General features: G+C 36.9%; 1 protein-coding gene across 2 annotated transcripts in view; it reads right to left on the bottom strand.

Annotated features, from left to right (window-relative positions):
• Positions 1-7,736: 7,736 nt before the first annotated feature.
• LOC117103444 overlaps positions 7,737-17,891 on the bottom strand; it is a 13,019-nt gene continuing 2,864 nt past the window's right edge. Inside the window, exons 1-2 of one of the 2 annotated variants that reach the window (XM_033244005.1) lie at positions 12,280-12,298; positions 7,737-10,795 (exon numbers count right to left, since the gene is read on the bottom strand). In XM_033244005.1, coding sequence (XP_033099896.1) covers positions 9,214-10,569 — 1,356 coding nt within the window. In that variant the 5' untranslated portion in view covers positions 10,570-10,795; positions 12,280-12,298 and the 3' untranslated portion in view covers positions 7,737-9,213. Of the gene's footprint in view, positions 10,796-12,279; positions 12,299-17,891 lie in introns of those variants that run through there. The other variant, XM_033244003.1, reaches the window with a different exon arrangement.

Genomic DNA, 17,891 nt, shown 5'->3' with positions numbered 1-17,891 from the left:
CGTAATTACATATTTGTAATAGAAATTTTAATCTGGCACCCACTTTAAGCTCTCATGGTCAGGTACAACAAGCTATTCTTATTTCATTTTGTCCATATTCAATCAATAACGTACTATATATACAAGGTGAAGTTGTTCTCCAAATGATGGTCTGCGACAACTTGTCTTCAAAATAATCATTACATGGCAATAGAGGGATTTAGCGATGATTGATTGTTTACAGGCGGTCACGTGACCTAACTTGGGTATGCATGAAAAATATTACAGTACAGGGATAATGAAAATATGTTATGGTTAGAAGTACATGGCTTGTAAAGGCAATCCGATTGTTCAAAATTGTTTTTAAATTACTTAACCTAGCGTTCTCATTGGATTGTATGCTTTGAAATTTAAGTGATCCTTCAATAAACCTTACCTGGCCGCGATTTTTTTTCCTACGAAACATTTGCATGAAACTTCACTCGGGCCATCTCGGATTGACTCGAGTGAGTACGATACGAGGAACAAGAGCAGACATTTCGCAATGTCGTGACGCTGAGTTTTACTATTATTGCTCTTTCTATGTTTACCTACGGTAGGCCTATGAAATTTCACGTACTTATATGATGTACGTCACTGTGTAACTAACTGTGATCTTCTTGGATGTTATTAAATGTTAGTATATTATCTACAACAACAACAGCTAGTACCTCCTGTTATAAAGTGTAGATAGGTACAGTCATACCAAAGGCTAGAGAGAAACTAGAGGATAAACTATAGGCCTAACTACAGGCTGAGGTCTTACCTAGGCCCCTCCTTAAACTAGGAATAGGGTCATAGGCTGACACAACAGTCACGCTTCACATACTGACATGGACTGAAATTTTTTGGGGAAAATGGGACAAAATTGAAGCATGAAATGAAAAATAGAGCGCATAAGAGAAATATTATTAAATAAATAATATACCATTCCGGCGTTATTGAACTTGTCCAAACTATCATTGTAATGTAATTAATAATAATAATAATAATAATAATAATAATAATAATAATAATAATAATAATAATTTCAGCATTAATTACCATTGGCCTAAGCCTTGTAATGACGAACCTACAGATACTGTACTATTTACTAGGCCTATAAATAATAATCGCCCAAGGGGAATATCTTTTGTGTTATTTCCCCTTATAACGTCGTTTTTTTAATTGTTCTCTAATTCCTCCATTGTCTAAGTTCCCCTTAGGGTACAGGTAATAATAATAATTAATAATAATAATAATAATAATAATAATCATTTCAGCATTAATTACCTTGCCCTAAGGCTTGTAATGAAGAACCTACAGATACTATTTACTAGGCCTATAAATAATAACTAGCCCAAGGGGAATATCTTTCGTGTTATTTCCCCTTTGTCTAAGTTCCCCTTAACGTACAGGTAATAATAATAATAATTATTATTATTATTATTATCATTTCGGCATTACATGTAATTAACTTGGTTTAGCCTTGTAATCAAGAACCTGTCGATTACTATGCCTAATATTAATAACTAGCTCATTTTTACATTCATTTGGTGTTTTGCCATTTTGGCAGGTCTTATGGCATCCAGTATTTTAGAGCTGCCTATTCTCAGCGCTTCTCTTAATTTGAAAATAACTGTCATTCTGTTTCATTTGATCAGTGATGAAGAAAAACGCGCTTTTCCTTACTCTTTGTGCTTTTCCCAGAAAGCGTTTTTAGTGGGCCTAGGTAATTATGCAAAACCCAGGCCTAACTAAAAATTAAAATTGTCATAGTATGTAACTCAAGTTAAAATAACAAGTAACATCAATGTATTTTTAAAAATTAGACAGCGACGTCTCTCAGAAGTTGTTCTGTAGACGTTTATCTGTTGATGACCTTTTGACCTCCTGAATTCTGCAATGAGATTTTCGGGTCGATTCAGCCGAGACGGCCCGAGTGGAGTTTCATGTAAATGTTTCGTACGGGAAAATATCGCTAGCTGACCCTAACATCGAAGTAGTTCGCGAATCGAAGATCATCATGCATACAGTACCTAACCATGCCGTAGATGTGCAGGGGCCTAGGCCTAACATTTGTCGAAAAAATCTCAATGTTTGCGGCCAGTATCTTCTACAGTATTAGCAAACCATTAAAAAGGCAAAAAAAAAGTTTAATCAATTTGGTATAGTTTACTGGGAATTATGATGATCTTTACAGCAGTAAACAATCTCCATGTAAAACACCGCTGTTTTCAGTGGATTGTTTATATCAACACCCAAGTTAGGTCACGTGACACCCATCGCTAAACCCCTCTATTGGTCTTAACTTCACATTTTGCAATAGAAGTGTTAACTGATCAATGTTTTTCGATTAGAATAGACCAGGGAACAGTTAAATTTGTTATGCCATTGACACTGCTGTTGTAAACAGCGCACGAAGAAAATAGGATCAATAAGCTTGGACTTAACTTCTTACTTAGACAGTTCCTTACTCAGAATTACCGATTAAAGTAACTTATCATTACGGTACCTTATTGATTGATTGGTTGGTTATCGATCGATCATTGATTATTTAAATGCCGATAAAGCTCAGTTTTGGGACTAGCTAATAATAGCGGAGTTAATAATGTGATTTAATCCTCTTTTATTTGGACATTAGAGAATGTACTTGAGTAGATCTAACTGCAAGTGCTACTTTAACCTTTCTAATTTAACATTGAATTTTCTATTAGAATACCCTATAAACGTCTCAGAAAATGATACAATCCATTAGAAAGCAAGAGCAACATATGGGTACACGGCAACAAAGTAGTGTATTTAGTTACAGTAATCACAATAAACACTTCTTTAGATATAAGACCTAGCGGACACGCCCAGTTGGCGCTTTTATATGCCGGTGATTAATTATAAATTTCCAGTACGACTTTCATTGGATCGGTCTGCAGGTTTAAATGCCTTCGCCTACGTAATCATTCAAACAAAAATTAATTAGTTAACGCAGACGATTGAAGCAGAGTTAATTCACAGACAGTTGAAGCAGTAAAGCTTACGTAACCTGTGAATTGTTTCAACGAATTAATATTTGAGTTAGAAATGCCTTGGAGGGTCGGCTGATGTAATTCGACTCGATTTGTAGTAAAATAATTATCAAGATATCAAAGATAAAGTTCATTCTGCCTTTATTTTTGTAAACCTGAGCCTCTTGTTAGATCGCTGATTTATGAACAACATAATGTTGGCTTCAAAGTGCTTCATATCATTGTATTGCTCATTACCATGGAACATTAGAATGTACGGCGTGTACGTGTGTACACCGCCTTTTACATGTTTATTCCCCTGCTCCTGTTCATTTAAAGTTTGTCAGTGTACCAACCTGAGATTATTAGGCCTACAGTATCGGGTACCAATGGTTATTTAGTTCCTTAACACTACCGATCTCTGCTATTTTGGGTACCGGTATCCATTTTAAACTCAGTAAAAAAAAATAATAAATCATCCATGTGTATTCTTATTTAATAGTTTTTATTGACTTATTAGTGTAAATATAAATCAGATATATATTTAGTGATCATCCGTTACCGGTAACTACCATGATGCCACATTCAATCAATAATGCCGATAATCACAGAGACGTCATCATCAGAACCGGTCGTATAAAACTTGAAATAATGTTATATGATATTTCATAATTAGATTTACATTACAAGTTTGTTTTAATCAATGAAATGAGGATAAAATAGATGGTTGTGATAACAGATGAAAAAAGTAAATCAGAGTTGAACATTAGTTGGGCGTGCCCACGTGGTAGTTCGTACCGCACGTGGAGTAACACGCTTGTTATGCGAGGTTTCTATCAATCATAATACCATCGCTATAGGCTAATATTTTTTTGTTTAAATTTCAAAATAGATTTTGATCAAAGGCGGTATTTGCGTTATAGGATATCACGACTATTTTTTTTTTATCGCGAGGTCGCTCGACGCAGAAACGTGAACTTTTTCTCTCCCCCCCCCCCACCTCTCTCTCTCTCTCTCTCTCTCTTTCTCGATGTATATGTCGACTGTTTTTCTTTATGAAAACATTTTGAATGGTATAGCCCTAATGATGTAATAAAACTTATATAACTTACGAAAAAAAAAATTCTCACCATCTTTCGAATGATTCCAACTGAATTTGCCGGTCGTTGATTTGCGCAAGTGGTCAAGAAATATCGCACGCTACACACGCTTAATGAAACTAACAGTGAACGTAAACAGTTTACTTATGCCTGTCAGGATAATAACAACAATCGCGGCACTTTTAATAGAACAGATCGATAACCTACGATTAGTTGAGCTCGCTTTGCGTTTGACTCAGCAAACAGTTACTGAATGTTGATATGTCAAGGAATCAGTACATGTTTTAAGTGCGCGTTCAATGTCACACAAAATGTTTATCTGTTGTACGATCATCGTTTCTAAACAAAGACGCACCTTTAGTGAGCTCCTGTCATGGAACAAGCTATTGATACTCATTATGCAATATATTTTGATTAATATCCCTACATGATTTAGGATCACTAAAAATACATCGATAAAACCCACCCTAATTTTCGAGTAGGCCTAAGCCTATACTCATGTGCGTCCTCCAGTTCGAGACCCCCTCTAATTCCAAGACTCCTCTAATTCGGGACTTTTTCAAAGAACCAAATAACAATCTTCAATCTACACTAAGGTAACCCCACTATGTGGAGACCGAACCCCCGAGACTAGCCTACCCAAATGTCTGGTCCCAAAAGCGAACTGCACTGTATATAAAACCCATGAGGGCGGGCGGCCGGGCGTCGTATGCTCAGCCCTCTGGCTCTGCCTCGTGCGCATGACTTAACAAAAGGGGAAAAAAATGCCCGAATTTTCTAACAAGTACAATGTTTTCACTTGGCAGAATTAGGACCAACTCCGTAGTGTTTAACATATGCTATGACGTTATAGGTATACAGTTAATGTAGCCTACCTTTTAAAATAGGTAAAATGACTACTTTAATGTTAAAGAACGATAAGGAAGATATATACTAGATACAACATTTACTACTTTACCTCATTATACATCAATCTGTCGTTCGTATAAACGTAGACATAATGTTAAAATAAATCTTAACTTGTCGAACAACATTAAGATACGAGTTGATTATGCTAAAAATTGAAATACTTTTGGTTAAATGTTGAAAATGTGTAATGTGATCGTTCTGTTCCAAGTAAGTGTATTGTATTTGATGCGTCAGCAGACAGAACTATCGTTACGTACTTGCAAGCGAAATTGTTCGTCTGAACCCCTTTCATAACCAGGTGTCATTACAATTCAAGGCAGCCATTACCAGTGGCAGTTAATACGTCAGTCGCGCGTTAGCAGGCATATCTTGTAAATGAGACAATACGCTTATCACTGAGCCAATCAAATAATTTGATTGTGGGTTTGTCGACATGAACATTGTAACATAAATGATGAATTTGAGTTCACAAAAATTGATAGCATGAGCATATGAGTCTGTCTCTTTAATCCGTAATGTATGCGAGACCTTGTAGATAGATCTCTTGAGATAAAAACAATATTGAAATGAGTGTTTGAATGTATTCTTGGCCGGTTTTTTTAATTGACCCGCATGTATTGAAGTCATGACTTTCCTCTAGTGCTGTATTGTGTTGTACCCGCCGCATACACAAAGAGCGTGAAATTAATTTCCATTAATCGGATTCAAATTTCCTACGAAAACCCCTATGGCCCAGTTAGATAGAGACCGGGTTCACCTTCACGTAAGGAAAATGCCATAGCCAGCTATTGGGAAAGTCCCACACAATTTTTCTAATGAGTCCACAAAAACGGGTCGAAATTATGTAATTTTATGCATAAAATGGGTTCACTTTTTGAAAAATGAGTTTAGATTTCTCATATTTAGCTTATAAAACGGGTAAAACTTTAAGAAAATCGTCCAGTTTTTTCATAATTTTGCGTAAAATGGATCCATATTGTTCGAATTTATGCGTAAAGTGTGTCCACCCTGATATTGTCCCGCACTGTTTGAAAATCCTGGCTACGCTATTGCGTAGGGGCAGTGGCGGCTCTAGGATATAATTTATCTAGGATATAATTTATGGGAGGGGGGGCTAAGATGTCCGACGGGGCGCTAAGTATTTATGGGTGTAGCTATAGTGCGCAGCGTTGTCTGAGTGTGTATTATTATATTTATGTACGGTATTTATTTTTATTATTTTATTTATTAGCTTTAGCGATGGCTTCCAGAGAAACGCTGTAAATTGCTCTTTTTGTTCATAGTTTTGCTATTTGAGAAATCCCCATGACAGTGTACAGAAATAATTTAAACAATCCGCTGCCAGGCAGTATCTTGATTTACTGTATATACATTTGTTTCTAAATTCCTAGGCTTTGTTTTTTAATGTTCCAATGTTTGTGATGTCTTGGTTTTCAAAAATATAACTAGACATGTGCCAGGGCTGTAGTTTATATTGTTAGTTTAAGCATGTAAAAAAATGGTTAGCATCCTTATGTTGCTTAAAGGTGTGCATGGCGAAGAAATAATATATATGTTGAAGCTTGCGGTACACCACGTAAGTAGTTCTGAAAAGAACTGTTGTTGTTAAGAAAGTCTCGACGTTTCGATTGAGATGCTTCAATCGTCTTCAGGAGAATAATATCTGCAGACACTCCAAACAGGGAAATACTTATATGTTTGGGTAGAGAGGCTGGATGGTGGTAAACTGACCAATGGGTGAAAGGCTAAAACACAAGCTGGATGGTGATTGGATGGATAAACTGACCAATGAGAAGACTGCTGGTGAGAGGCTAAAACAAAAGCCATTGTTCACGAAAACAAAACAAAAGGGTGGGAACGCCCAAACAAAGGCATGGTTCCAGGGCGGGAAAGTGGGTGGGAACGACCAAAAACAAAGGCATAGTTCCAGAAGGCGGGAAATAGTGGGGCTTCGCTAGGTCCGATTAAACATGGACAGCCAAATATCGCTAATGACAAATCCGATGTCTTGATGTACAGTAATGTGTTTGTGAATTTCGATGGCTTCTCTAGTCCTTCTGGAGTGCCAAGATGGTACAGTGGCTATTAGTTCGGCTTTGTCCCAATGTACACGGTGTTGTTGACTGTGGGAATGCATGACTATAGAATATTTTTCTTGTTCCCCTCTCCTGGCATCCTTATGTTATCACTTTTCATGGTAGAGAGTTTTTTTTTCCCCCCTTTTTTTTATCTCACGTTAAAAATTGAATAGAGTTTCGCAAGAAAAAATAGCAAAACAAAGAAGAAAACAACAAAGACCAAAATATAATAAAAATTAGTCTTCTTGCGGATGCATCGTGGTATTATGTTATGAACCAATGCATTTTTATTGTATTAGTTTTAATTTGTTAACACTGACTACATTCGTAACCCCCAACTGTTTTCGGTTCGGCTTATGGCTTTTTGGGGGAAATGCCCGACACACAAACGCAATGGACCAAGCTAGTTGTAAATTAAACCTAACTAACAAATCAAAACCAACGATAGGATTAAGCGCTTGTCCCACAAGCACTGTGTTGTCCCAACATTTTGTGGGACCTCAGCAGCAATATCCAAGAATCGGTGCTCTATTCCCCCCTTACACCCAATACGTGCAGTGTATTATTGGTTTCTCTGTACAAACCATACGGGCTGTCGGTCACCGACAAACATAACCTTATAAGGAGAAAGTAAAAAGCAATTAAAACGATTCTTTATGAATAACAAATTCTTTATTTCTAATTCATCCATTCCCATTGTATGACAATTTAATAAATACTGTTATTTGAAAACACATTTATACAAGCTGTCGTAGTTTAACGTAGCGACCCAACCCAAAACGATTATTGCAACAGTTCTGAATATGATAGAATAGATATCAAGAACAGGCGTATGGGGAGGGGGAAGTGGCTATAGCAGGAGGTGTGAGAGTGAAGAAAAATATTTCCAACATGGATGAGTTTTTTTCCGCTGACCCCCCACAATGGCGTAAAAATACACCTGCAGCTCTAGGGTTAATCAATCTACATAAGTAATGTCTTTGATGCAATGGGATGACGTCAGCAGTATCATGAACGAATCTAATTGCGAGTATGTCTTTTAAAGGAACATTGTAACTCACTATAAACATGGCAATTGGTTAATTTAGAAAACATCACCATAAATTAGGTGACATAAAAAATAAGTTTATTTTTAAATATTTCTTAACGCTTAATTATGTTTCCTTATGCACTTTCCTACTGCACATTGCATCTTTACTACCACACTTTATCCATCCTGTCTATTTCCAAACTTGTCCTCCTGCTGTAGGCCAATGGTAACCAGCCTTATATGCGTCATTCCTTTTCATCAACTATTCTTCCTTTGTCTCTATCCAGCTAAGTTATCCATTCCCAATCCCCCACTCCAACCTTTTCATCTTTGTGGGATACGCTTTGTATCATACGTTATTAGGGTATGGCTCGATTTTTTTTTATCTTCTTATATATGGATGGTATCGAAACGTACGTCAAAATTTTATTAAAAGGTAAGTTTTTATATTGTAGAAAATCGATCATTGTCAGTCAGTACTAACCAATAATGTTTATATTTAGATAGCTACAAATTGTTTAGTCAGTATCCAAGATTGTGGTGTTCTCTTTTTATCAGTTGAATTGTAAAGTTGTATTTACGTGTTAAATTCGAGTGATACTTCACAAGCGTTTCTAAAAATCGCATTACATAAAAAATACTAGGTCTATTTTGTTTAAGATAAATAGTAAAGTATGCTGGCCACTGATGTAAATTTCTAGATGAGACCAGGTGTGTGTATGTTTACGTGTCAGATTAATCAATTATCGTCTGCATAATTTCGCGCTCTTGGGCTTGTTATTGATATAAGAGCCTTCAACTCTGTCCCTTAAACGAAGAATAATGATCGAATTTTCATTTAGGGCCTATGGGGAAAAACGTTATCATGACGCCTTAGTAATCACGTGATCACTAGATTGCCAGATAAGAGCGAGTGACATTATAGGGGTGTCCTAATTTAAAAAAAAAAAGGTTTAATCTTCTTCGGTAGTATTCTGCAATTAGTAGTTATTCCCATGGTAGGTACAGCTGTTCAACAATCTCATAAGTATATAACAGCCTATCAGTAGTCATTGTAATTTTTAGTTTAGTTTTCTAGCTATGCGAATGTTTTACGTTCAGTCTCCTAGTTCGTCTGCGTCAATATGCACCAGGGCAAATGTTGTCCAAGTATTGATATCTCTGTCATAATCGGCACTAAAATCCTTCAGAAGATCTTCACTGGAGAAGCAGGATATCTGAGAACCGACGTCAGACACGGAAGCCGTGGTTGAGCGACTACGTCTTGAATTTGTCGTTGAGAAAATTGGACGGTACAGTGAAGGTGATTCCGTTCCTCTCTCTATACCAAGTATATTAAACTCTTTATCGCACGTACAGCAAGCAGAAACATTATTCGTGTTGTAATCAACAGGGGCAAGTGATTGAAATGAGTTATTGTTATGCTGAAGTAGAATATCCTCGAAGTAAAGAGAATTAGTTTCGCTTAAAGTTCGATATGAAGAATCGGCGGTGACGCTATGACGAGGTGATGTTCTCTTTCTCCAACTTATCCCGAAGTCGATCTCTTCCAAGGACGTGTTGTACCCTGTATTAAGGCTATTGATACTTGATGATAACATCCCAGTCATGGAAGACACACTTGCGGCTAAACTGCCGTTGTTGGACGGGAATTTTCCTACACTACTGGCTAGAGATAATTGTGAGCAATATAGCAGACTATGCGAATCTTCTGAAAGGTCTACAGATGACTTATCCAATCTTTTTGGTTGTTTTCTCTCTTCACCTTTTCGATACAGAGTAAGTTCTTTAGCGGATGCGTTTGTTTTATCTTTGGATGAGAACACATCTCTTCGGTGACGCGTTAATGATGGTTCGTATTTCCTATGCGTTTGTGTTGACGCGTTGATTTCCTGTTTGTAACGACTCATCGTCGCCAGAGAAGCGCATGAAACTGATCTTTGTTTCGAATTTTGTATAGATTTATGGTCCTTGGAAGATTTCAAAAATATATTATCCTCGGAAATGTCTAATCCATCGACAGACAATTCTAGATGCGACGTCACACGGTCAATTTGGTTTAAAACACCCCTAAGTTCAGAAGTAACGGAATTAATTTCGTATATTACATTTTCTAAGTCCTCTATAACACCAACGACTTGATTCTTCACCATCCTCCTTTTGCGTTTCTTGGCGAATATTGCACTGTCAGCGGAACGCACACGTCTACGTCCCCCGGGCGGTGCGTCTGTGTTTTGGTTGAGATTTTCGAGAGTTTTTGACGTTTTAACATCGTGCGCTGGTCTCTCGTTAGACGGATCTTTTGATGACGATAAACTTTTTTTTCTTTCTCGGTTTGATTTCTTTGTTTTTACTGATTTATCATTCCTTTTGCTTCTAGCCGCGACATTATCTTCAGATACCGCACGAGTGACGTCTGCCGACGCACTGATCAATAATTGCCCGCCATCCATTACACAGTCGCGTTGCCTTTATATAACGCGCAGTAGGCCTATCGCAATAGTCCGATCAAAAACATTGTCTTTCTGTTTCTAGAGCTCCATATTATTTTTCTTTAAATTCCAGGTGATGGTTTAATAGGTGTACCAACACATCGGTTCTATTCTATTTATCCGACACTTGTGTATATAAACCTGCTTAGCCAACAGCATTGGTAATTCACCATTTACCCGTATCAATCTGAAAAGATAAAAGATAATTTAATTAATTGAAAATATTATGAATATTAATAATAATTCACGTAAGAAATGTTTAGGTCTACTTCTTTGTAGGTGTTTATGTTATTTTATAGGCAAATTAAGTTAGTAGAATCATAAAAAAAAAAAAAAAATGCAGGCCTATGTAGGTATACAGTATTTTCATTTTACAGTATTTTGAAACGATATCGGGGGTGGGGGTGCTGGCATGGCCTACTAAACAACAATATTATATTAAACCTCCTTAGCAGGCGTCAACGTTCCTATACAGAATAATAGTGAAGTTATATGACTGAATTTAATACACGAAATATTTAAATTTGAAAACATATTTAGGCCGTTTGCTGTGTTATGCTGCAGTAGCGAAAATGTTGGCCTATAGGCCTAATTAATACATCAACTGTGATACTTTTATTACTATGGATTGTTTTCAACTTTCGCAGGGACGTATTCAAGGAGGCGCTGCTTCCCTCCTCCCCCCCCCCCCCCCCCCCCCCCCCCCGCCCCTCTTTAATAGTGATCAACAAAACTTAAACTTATGAAGTAAACAGTTTGGGTCAAATGTAAAAAAAATATATAAGGCAAAAGTAAAATTAGAGTAATATAATAATATTTGGTTTTATATCAAAATTATTATTTATTAAATGCAATATCAATAAACACAATACTTTGTTATGTTATTACTGTTTGCACTAGTATGTTAATGACACCTTGACGGCAATGTGGGGCAGGATGACAAGATTGAGTGCAAAGGGAATAAAGTGATGGATGGCTAGTTAGTAAACTAATCCCAAGTGTACCATTAGGCATGTAACTGTCAGTAAAACAAATGTTGGAAGATGTCTACACACACACATACATACACATACACGCAAAAAAGTGAATACAATAGTCCCTATTGCATTACATGCATAGGAACTAAAAATGGTCATAAATGAAACCCAACAAAATTTGATACCAGGTCAATTAAAATTATTTCATCCAAAAATCCTTGCTCTATCTGTTATTAGGCCTACCCTATCACATTGGCCATAGGCAGGAAAGCGCATTTCAGTGAAGGGCCACTGATCTCCTTCAAATTACTCTACCACATCATCAAGTCTGTTCTGTTTTTTTTTTCTTTTTGCATTGTCCTGCACCTCAACTACATAACCTTTTAACAGTCTATCAAGTATGTGCCTGAACATTTTTGAAATGGACTGTATAAATGGTAAGAGCGAATATGATGTTAAGCCGTGAAACAACTGTTATTAAAAGTTTGTGATAAAAAAAAAAACTTGGGGCATTTGTTGATGCTATATTTTGACTATGATGGTACGATATATATAACTGTTTCTTCTTCATCATGGTGGTGTTAGATGACTGTAGAGTCACGCTGATTTTCGGTCATCTAGAGGAACTGTTTCTTCTTCACCATGGTGGTGTTAGATGACTGTAGAGTCACGAATTCCCCCACTCCAACTCTACCTCTCAAAAGATCTTTGCCCTTGCTCTAGCCACATTTATTGTGGGCTTATTTTGATGTCATTTGTCATTCCATCACTCAACTATTCCATCGCCTATGTCGTCATCATTCTCTTAATCACCATCGCCATAACTCCTGAGATACACCCATCTGTTGACAATTTAAATAAAATTACAGTAGAACTCCTATTATAGGGGAAACACATTAGGGACAAAAAAAGTGTCACCTTTATATGGATACCCCCTGAATAGGGTCCCCTATTAAGGGTGGGGGAGGGGGAACTACAAATGTGAAACTGGCCTTAATAGTCAACAATGAGGACATATTCAATAATTTGCAATGCAAATACAATACATTTTTGATGGAGTCGACCTAATACAGTACCTGACCACATTGGAAATAAGTTTTTGTTTTTGAAGACTTTTATTGGCTATCCTGGCATCTGTCCCTTTTTAATGATGTTTTAACTGTCTCTACCGCATTTTGTATATCGTAATTATGTTTTTATGTGATGCCGAATAAGTTTGAATTAAATTTGTAATTAAAACAATAACGTTCTATATTGTTTCATATTCCATTGCTATGACAGATATGTAATACCAAAATCATACATTTTCTTCATCGCCACCATGGTTGGGGCTGAGGTGGTACATCGCCCATCTGTCAAAAATCTCTCCTGGATCCGCCACTGGATTTGAATCCTATATGAATTTTTTTTATACAGAGTAACACACACTGAGTTTATCGATCCTCATGTTGAGAATCAAGGATTCCGAGTGGCTCGAGAGACCCCCGCCCCCGGTCATGGGGATCTTCCCAACTATCTTCAATTGGAAAAATCAGCCTACCCCACCCTCCCGACCTGCATGTGTATCAGGAGCCTTGAAATGGGGATTGGGGAGTGGGTGGGGGAGGGGTAGGTGAAGGTAAATTAGGGCTTGATGATTAGGTAGGAACGCCACAGGGGTGGCGACAGCACGGGAGGGGGCAGGGATCCTTAAATTGATTAAATGAGCCTTTGAAACCCCCAAATTGTCATATTTTCGGGGGACCCTGGAACACTTTCGAGAGGTTTTGACCGACCACGCCCACTAATCCATAATTTGATTCGCACCGCTGGCCACACCGGTTGTTCAGTGTCCGTTGTTCTGGAAATGTAGAATAAAACGAAGCATCACTTCTTATAAACAGAATCGAATTTCTTGAAATGCTAGCCTATCCGACGTTACTATCCGCTCCGGTCTCTAAAATACTGAATTTCCTCGCAATTTCCTTTCTTTTATAACAAACACAAGGAACAATTGTATCTTGTTGCTGTGTTAGAATAAATCCACTGAGAAATGGAACGGACGCAGCGCATTAGATGAATGTAATGACGGCCAGTGGGGAGGCATCTGAGTGTGACTCCACGGATCACTACTACATAGGCCTACAGTTTATATTCGTACAAAGTATAAGGTCGAATGAATTCAATTATTCAAGTCAAAAGTCATATTTGCTATTGGAATGTTGAGTATTGTTTTGTCTGCTTGGTTTTCAATGAAGAATAAGGTAACGACTCTAAAAGAGAAGTGATATTATAGCTTACACGGTTCATATACCAGCAATGCTACAAACGACAGATATAGCATTACCACGCTGCACAATACCGCTGATTGCCTGACTTAGTTCAGCAGGTCATTTGTTGTACAACAAGTACAACCATTATGCCATGTTTAGCATGTCCATCTGCGACACCCCTTAAAGTCCTCATCATTAAATCAGGATATCAGACGCAATAGGCGCGCCTACACAGGATGAATATCGTTCGCAACAACGCGGGCTCAAACGTATTATATGACTATATTTCATAATAATAATATAATAATAAATATAATAATGTAATAATTGTATAATAATTTTCCGCTAGTGTACGATGCATGCTCTACTAATTGCTTTATAAGTCAAATCGCCGTCTTTTAATGTAAGTTTTGACATGGTTTTGATACTATTGTAGCAGTCATTGGTTGCTATAGTGATATGATCACTATGCGTGCGTATTTTACATTTAGCTGTGCAAATGCTGGTTTGTGCTCCTGCAGTACGAGTTGACTCACAGAGAGCTAGCTAGCGACATTACTTTCAGGCAGTACAGTACGGACACGATGAATAGCTATTAATATAAGAACTTGTTTGTAATGTTATTTTGATAGACATTCGTCAAAGAAATAAACATTTCTTAAAGCATTTGAGTGAGAATACAGTCACTTTCGGTCGGTGCAGACAGGTAAAAATGAAATCGTGCGACGGATTCATAAGAGGCTGCTGTTATTATTATTATTATTATTGTTGTTATTGTTATTATAATCATCATTATCATTATTATCATTATCATTCTTATTCTTATTATTCTTATTATATTCTTATTCTTATTATTCTTACCATTATTATTCTTATTATTATTCTTATCATTCTTATTCTTGTTCTTATTATTATTCTTATAATTATTATTCTTATTCTTATTATTATTACCTTATTTATCTTTGGTACCGGTAGTTATGATTGTAGAGCCTTATTGCACTTTGGAGGAACGAGTTTTTGTGGCGGTTAGTATTGTTTAGTGTGACAACCATTCTACCAGATTTGCTGAACTTAATATATACCGGTAATTTGTCACAACGGATGAGTTGTATCTTTGGAGATCATTATAAGTTTATCTAATATACGTTGTTCACATATGCATAGGCCTATGTCTTTAGTATCTACGTCTGCTATTTTAAAAGCTGTTTTAATTTTGTAAAAGAGAGTGCGTCCTTTTTATTTTTATTTTATTCGATTTTTCACTGGCATCAGTAGAAAAACATATAAATATAAATAGAAAAAATTCCAGTGAGAGAGCGTATCAACAGGTGCATCCACCTCTAACACGACAAGCTCTCCAAATGTATAAAACCCAACGGTAAATATAAAAATAAAAAAGTCGAAAAAGAAAAAATTTACACAGTTCTACATGAATGACAAAAATAGAATCTTCTGTAAGTTTCAGTTTTGCAATGTTTGTCAACGAGCTTGAGGCAGAATTACGAAGCGAGCGTGAAGAAGCGAGAGATTCATTAAAAGCGAAAAAATACTAAAATCCAAGTCATAATAGCCAAAGAAACATTTGAGTTAAACATAAAATCGATACAACACTGCAGAATGTGATATTAGATTGTATCATACTTTGGTAGAATAAATGTATATCAAATAAATATAAATTAATTATTCAACGTACAAATACGTAAATCACATTACTTTGTTATTTCTAAGCTATCATGGAAATGCAAAGGCAAAGAACATAGCAGAAGAATGAGCTGCTCCGCGTATTTGTATTAAAATTGATGGAACATCCGCCCTCCCGCGAATGAGGTAAAATTTGAACATTTTACTTAGTGGAGAAACTGCAGAAAACAAACGAACCAGAGCGGCGCCTTTATTGCTGTTAATATTTCTATATAGCGCCGCCGCGCGGACGGGGTAAAATTGCCCTCCGTGTACCCACAATGCATTTGGAACGGATGTTCCACTATATTAGGAAGCTGCATGATCTTCTGCTATTTATTATCTTTGGTAAAGGTGCATTCACTCAGAATTCGAATTTTCGGAGCCTACCGAAGGGATCAGAAAATTGAATCAGTGTGAAAGAATACAGACGCTGTACGCTGGTGTTCAGCGCTTCGGAAACGCGGTCCGAATTTCGGCAAAGTATTAAGGCTACGTTCAGGCCTGAGAGATACGCCAGGCGTATCTAACGCCGGGCGTACGTTAATCCATGGCGTAACTAGCGAGATATCCAGACTAGGCGATTAACGAACGCTAGCGTAAGTATTCGCGCGAAATTTTCGTATTTGTAATCGCGCGTTTTATTTCCTGTTTACATCTTGCCTTATTGTGATTGGTCAATTCCTGGCAGAGTTCAAAATCACTGATGCGTGACTGTCGTAACTCAGTGGCGTGCGCTAATCTGGGGTCTGTTGCTGGATTACCGTACCGTAAGCGAGTGATTGTGAGATAATACTGGCGTTCGCTACGCCGCGCCCAAGTTCACACCACTCGATTAACGATACGCTAACGTAAGTCGTTGTGTCTGAACATAGCCTAACTTATAGCAGAAGAATGAGCTGTTCCGCGTATTTGCATTAAAACCGATGGAACATCCGCCCCATCGCGAGCGGGGTAAAATTTGACCATCTGACTAAAGTGGAGAAACTACAGGAAACAAACGAGCTCGAGCGGCACCTTTATTATTAATAAATAGCGCCGGCGCGCGGACGGGGTAAAATTGCTCTCTGTGTACCCACAATGCATTTCGAACGGATGTTCCACTGAAGCTGTTCCATCTTCTGCTATTTATAATATCTTTGATTTTGGGTCGGATCTGATGTGAATGCAGCTTAATAAGAAAATCAAACAGATAAGAAGAGTATAGTCATCCAACAATCAAAATTTAATCAAAACCATAAGCATAACATTGCGCACGGTCTTGCACGTAACACATACATACTAATTCGTTTAATAATATTTATTTATTCTGTTTTAATCTCTCACCACACAATAAAGATTATTAATAAGTTGGGTCACAGTACGTTTCATTATTCATGTTATATTAATCTTCATTGTTATTTATATGCTATTGTATAATCCTATTCATTTACATGTTCCCTAAAGTATAAAATAGAAATTTGGCCTAGGGTAAACTACATATTGATATTGTACGTTTATTACGTCCATAACTGAATTAATTACATTATAATTTGCAGCAGAGCACCATGTTTTACAGCCAAGCTTAATATTATTGTGATGGCCTATTTCCACCTTACTAGCTGTATTGTAGAAATAAAGTGTACGTGAATATTTAGACGTGAACTCTCATTGCTTAAACACGTATAATAATAATTCATTACTGATGTAGAAAATACAGAAGAACCAATCTATGTACGATTATAACAAGTAGCCTAATTACGGTAGCCTATGGCAATACAACCACTATGCACCTCTATACAATATTATGGAGAACGCAAAGAGTTTAATATGGCAAAGTTCGAAAGTGAAGTTTACGCAAATTATATCCAGCGCTTCTACTAAGTCCCTAAGGAAATCACAAATCACCGATCCAAGTACAGACTAATCTATGCACTTGATTGTTACTAACGGCAAGCAAGAGCGATAAACATTACAATTTAGTTTTCTATGAAAATGGGACGCCCATAAATGACGTCATCACTGTTTGTGTGCAAAGTTCATACCGTATATTTACAAAGTGCGATGCACGTATTACCACAAACATATCAGACATTTATTAATATATTGCCATTTTGAACCTACTCTGGATTAAGCAAAGTATAATAAATTAAGGTACGCAAATTTTTCGTCCTATCGATCACGACCTATTAAAAACAATGTGAGAGATTAGGAAACAAAATCATTGCTACTAAATAATATGTTATGAATATCGTTTTCGTAAGGTTACGGAACTTTGTTATCATTAATTATTGAAGACCACTATCTCATTATATATATTTACACGATTACATTGAAAACTAAAAGAATGTTAAATGTACGCCAACGGTTTACACAAACATGCAGGAGATCCGCA

The sequence above is a fragment of the Anneissia japonica genome, unplaced genomic scaffold (assembly GCF_011630105.1).
Source record: "Anneissia japonica isolate Jap-2015-1 unplaced genomic scaffold, ASM1163010v1 scaffold1272_len640109_cov177, whole genome shotgun sequence".
NCBI lineage: Eukaryota > Metazoa > Echinodermata > Crinoidea > Comatulida > Comatulidae > Anneissia > Anneissia japonica.
This window is presented reverse-complemented; position numbering and strand designations above follow the sequence as displayed.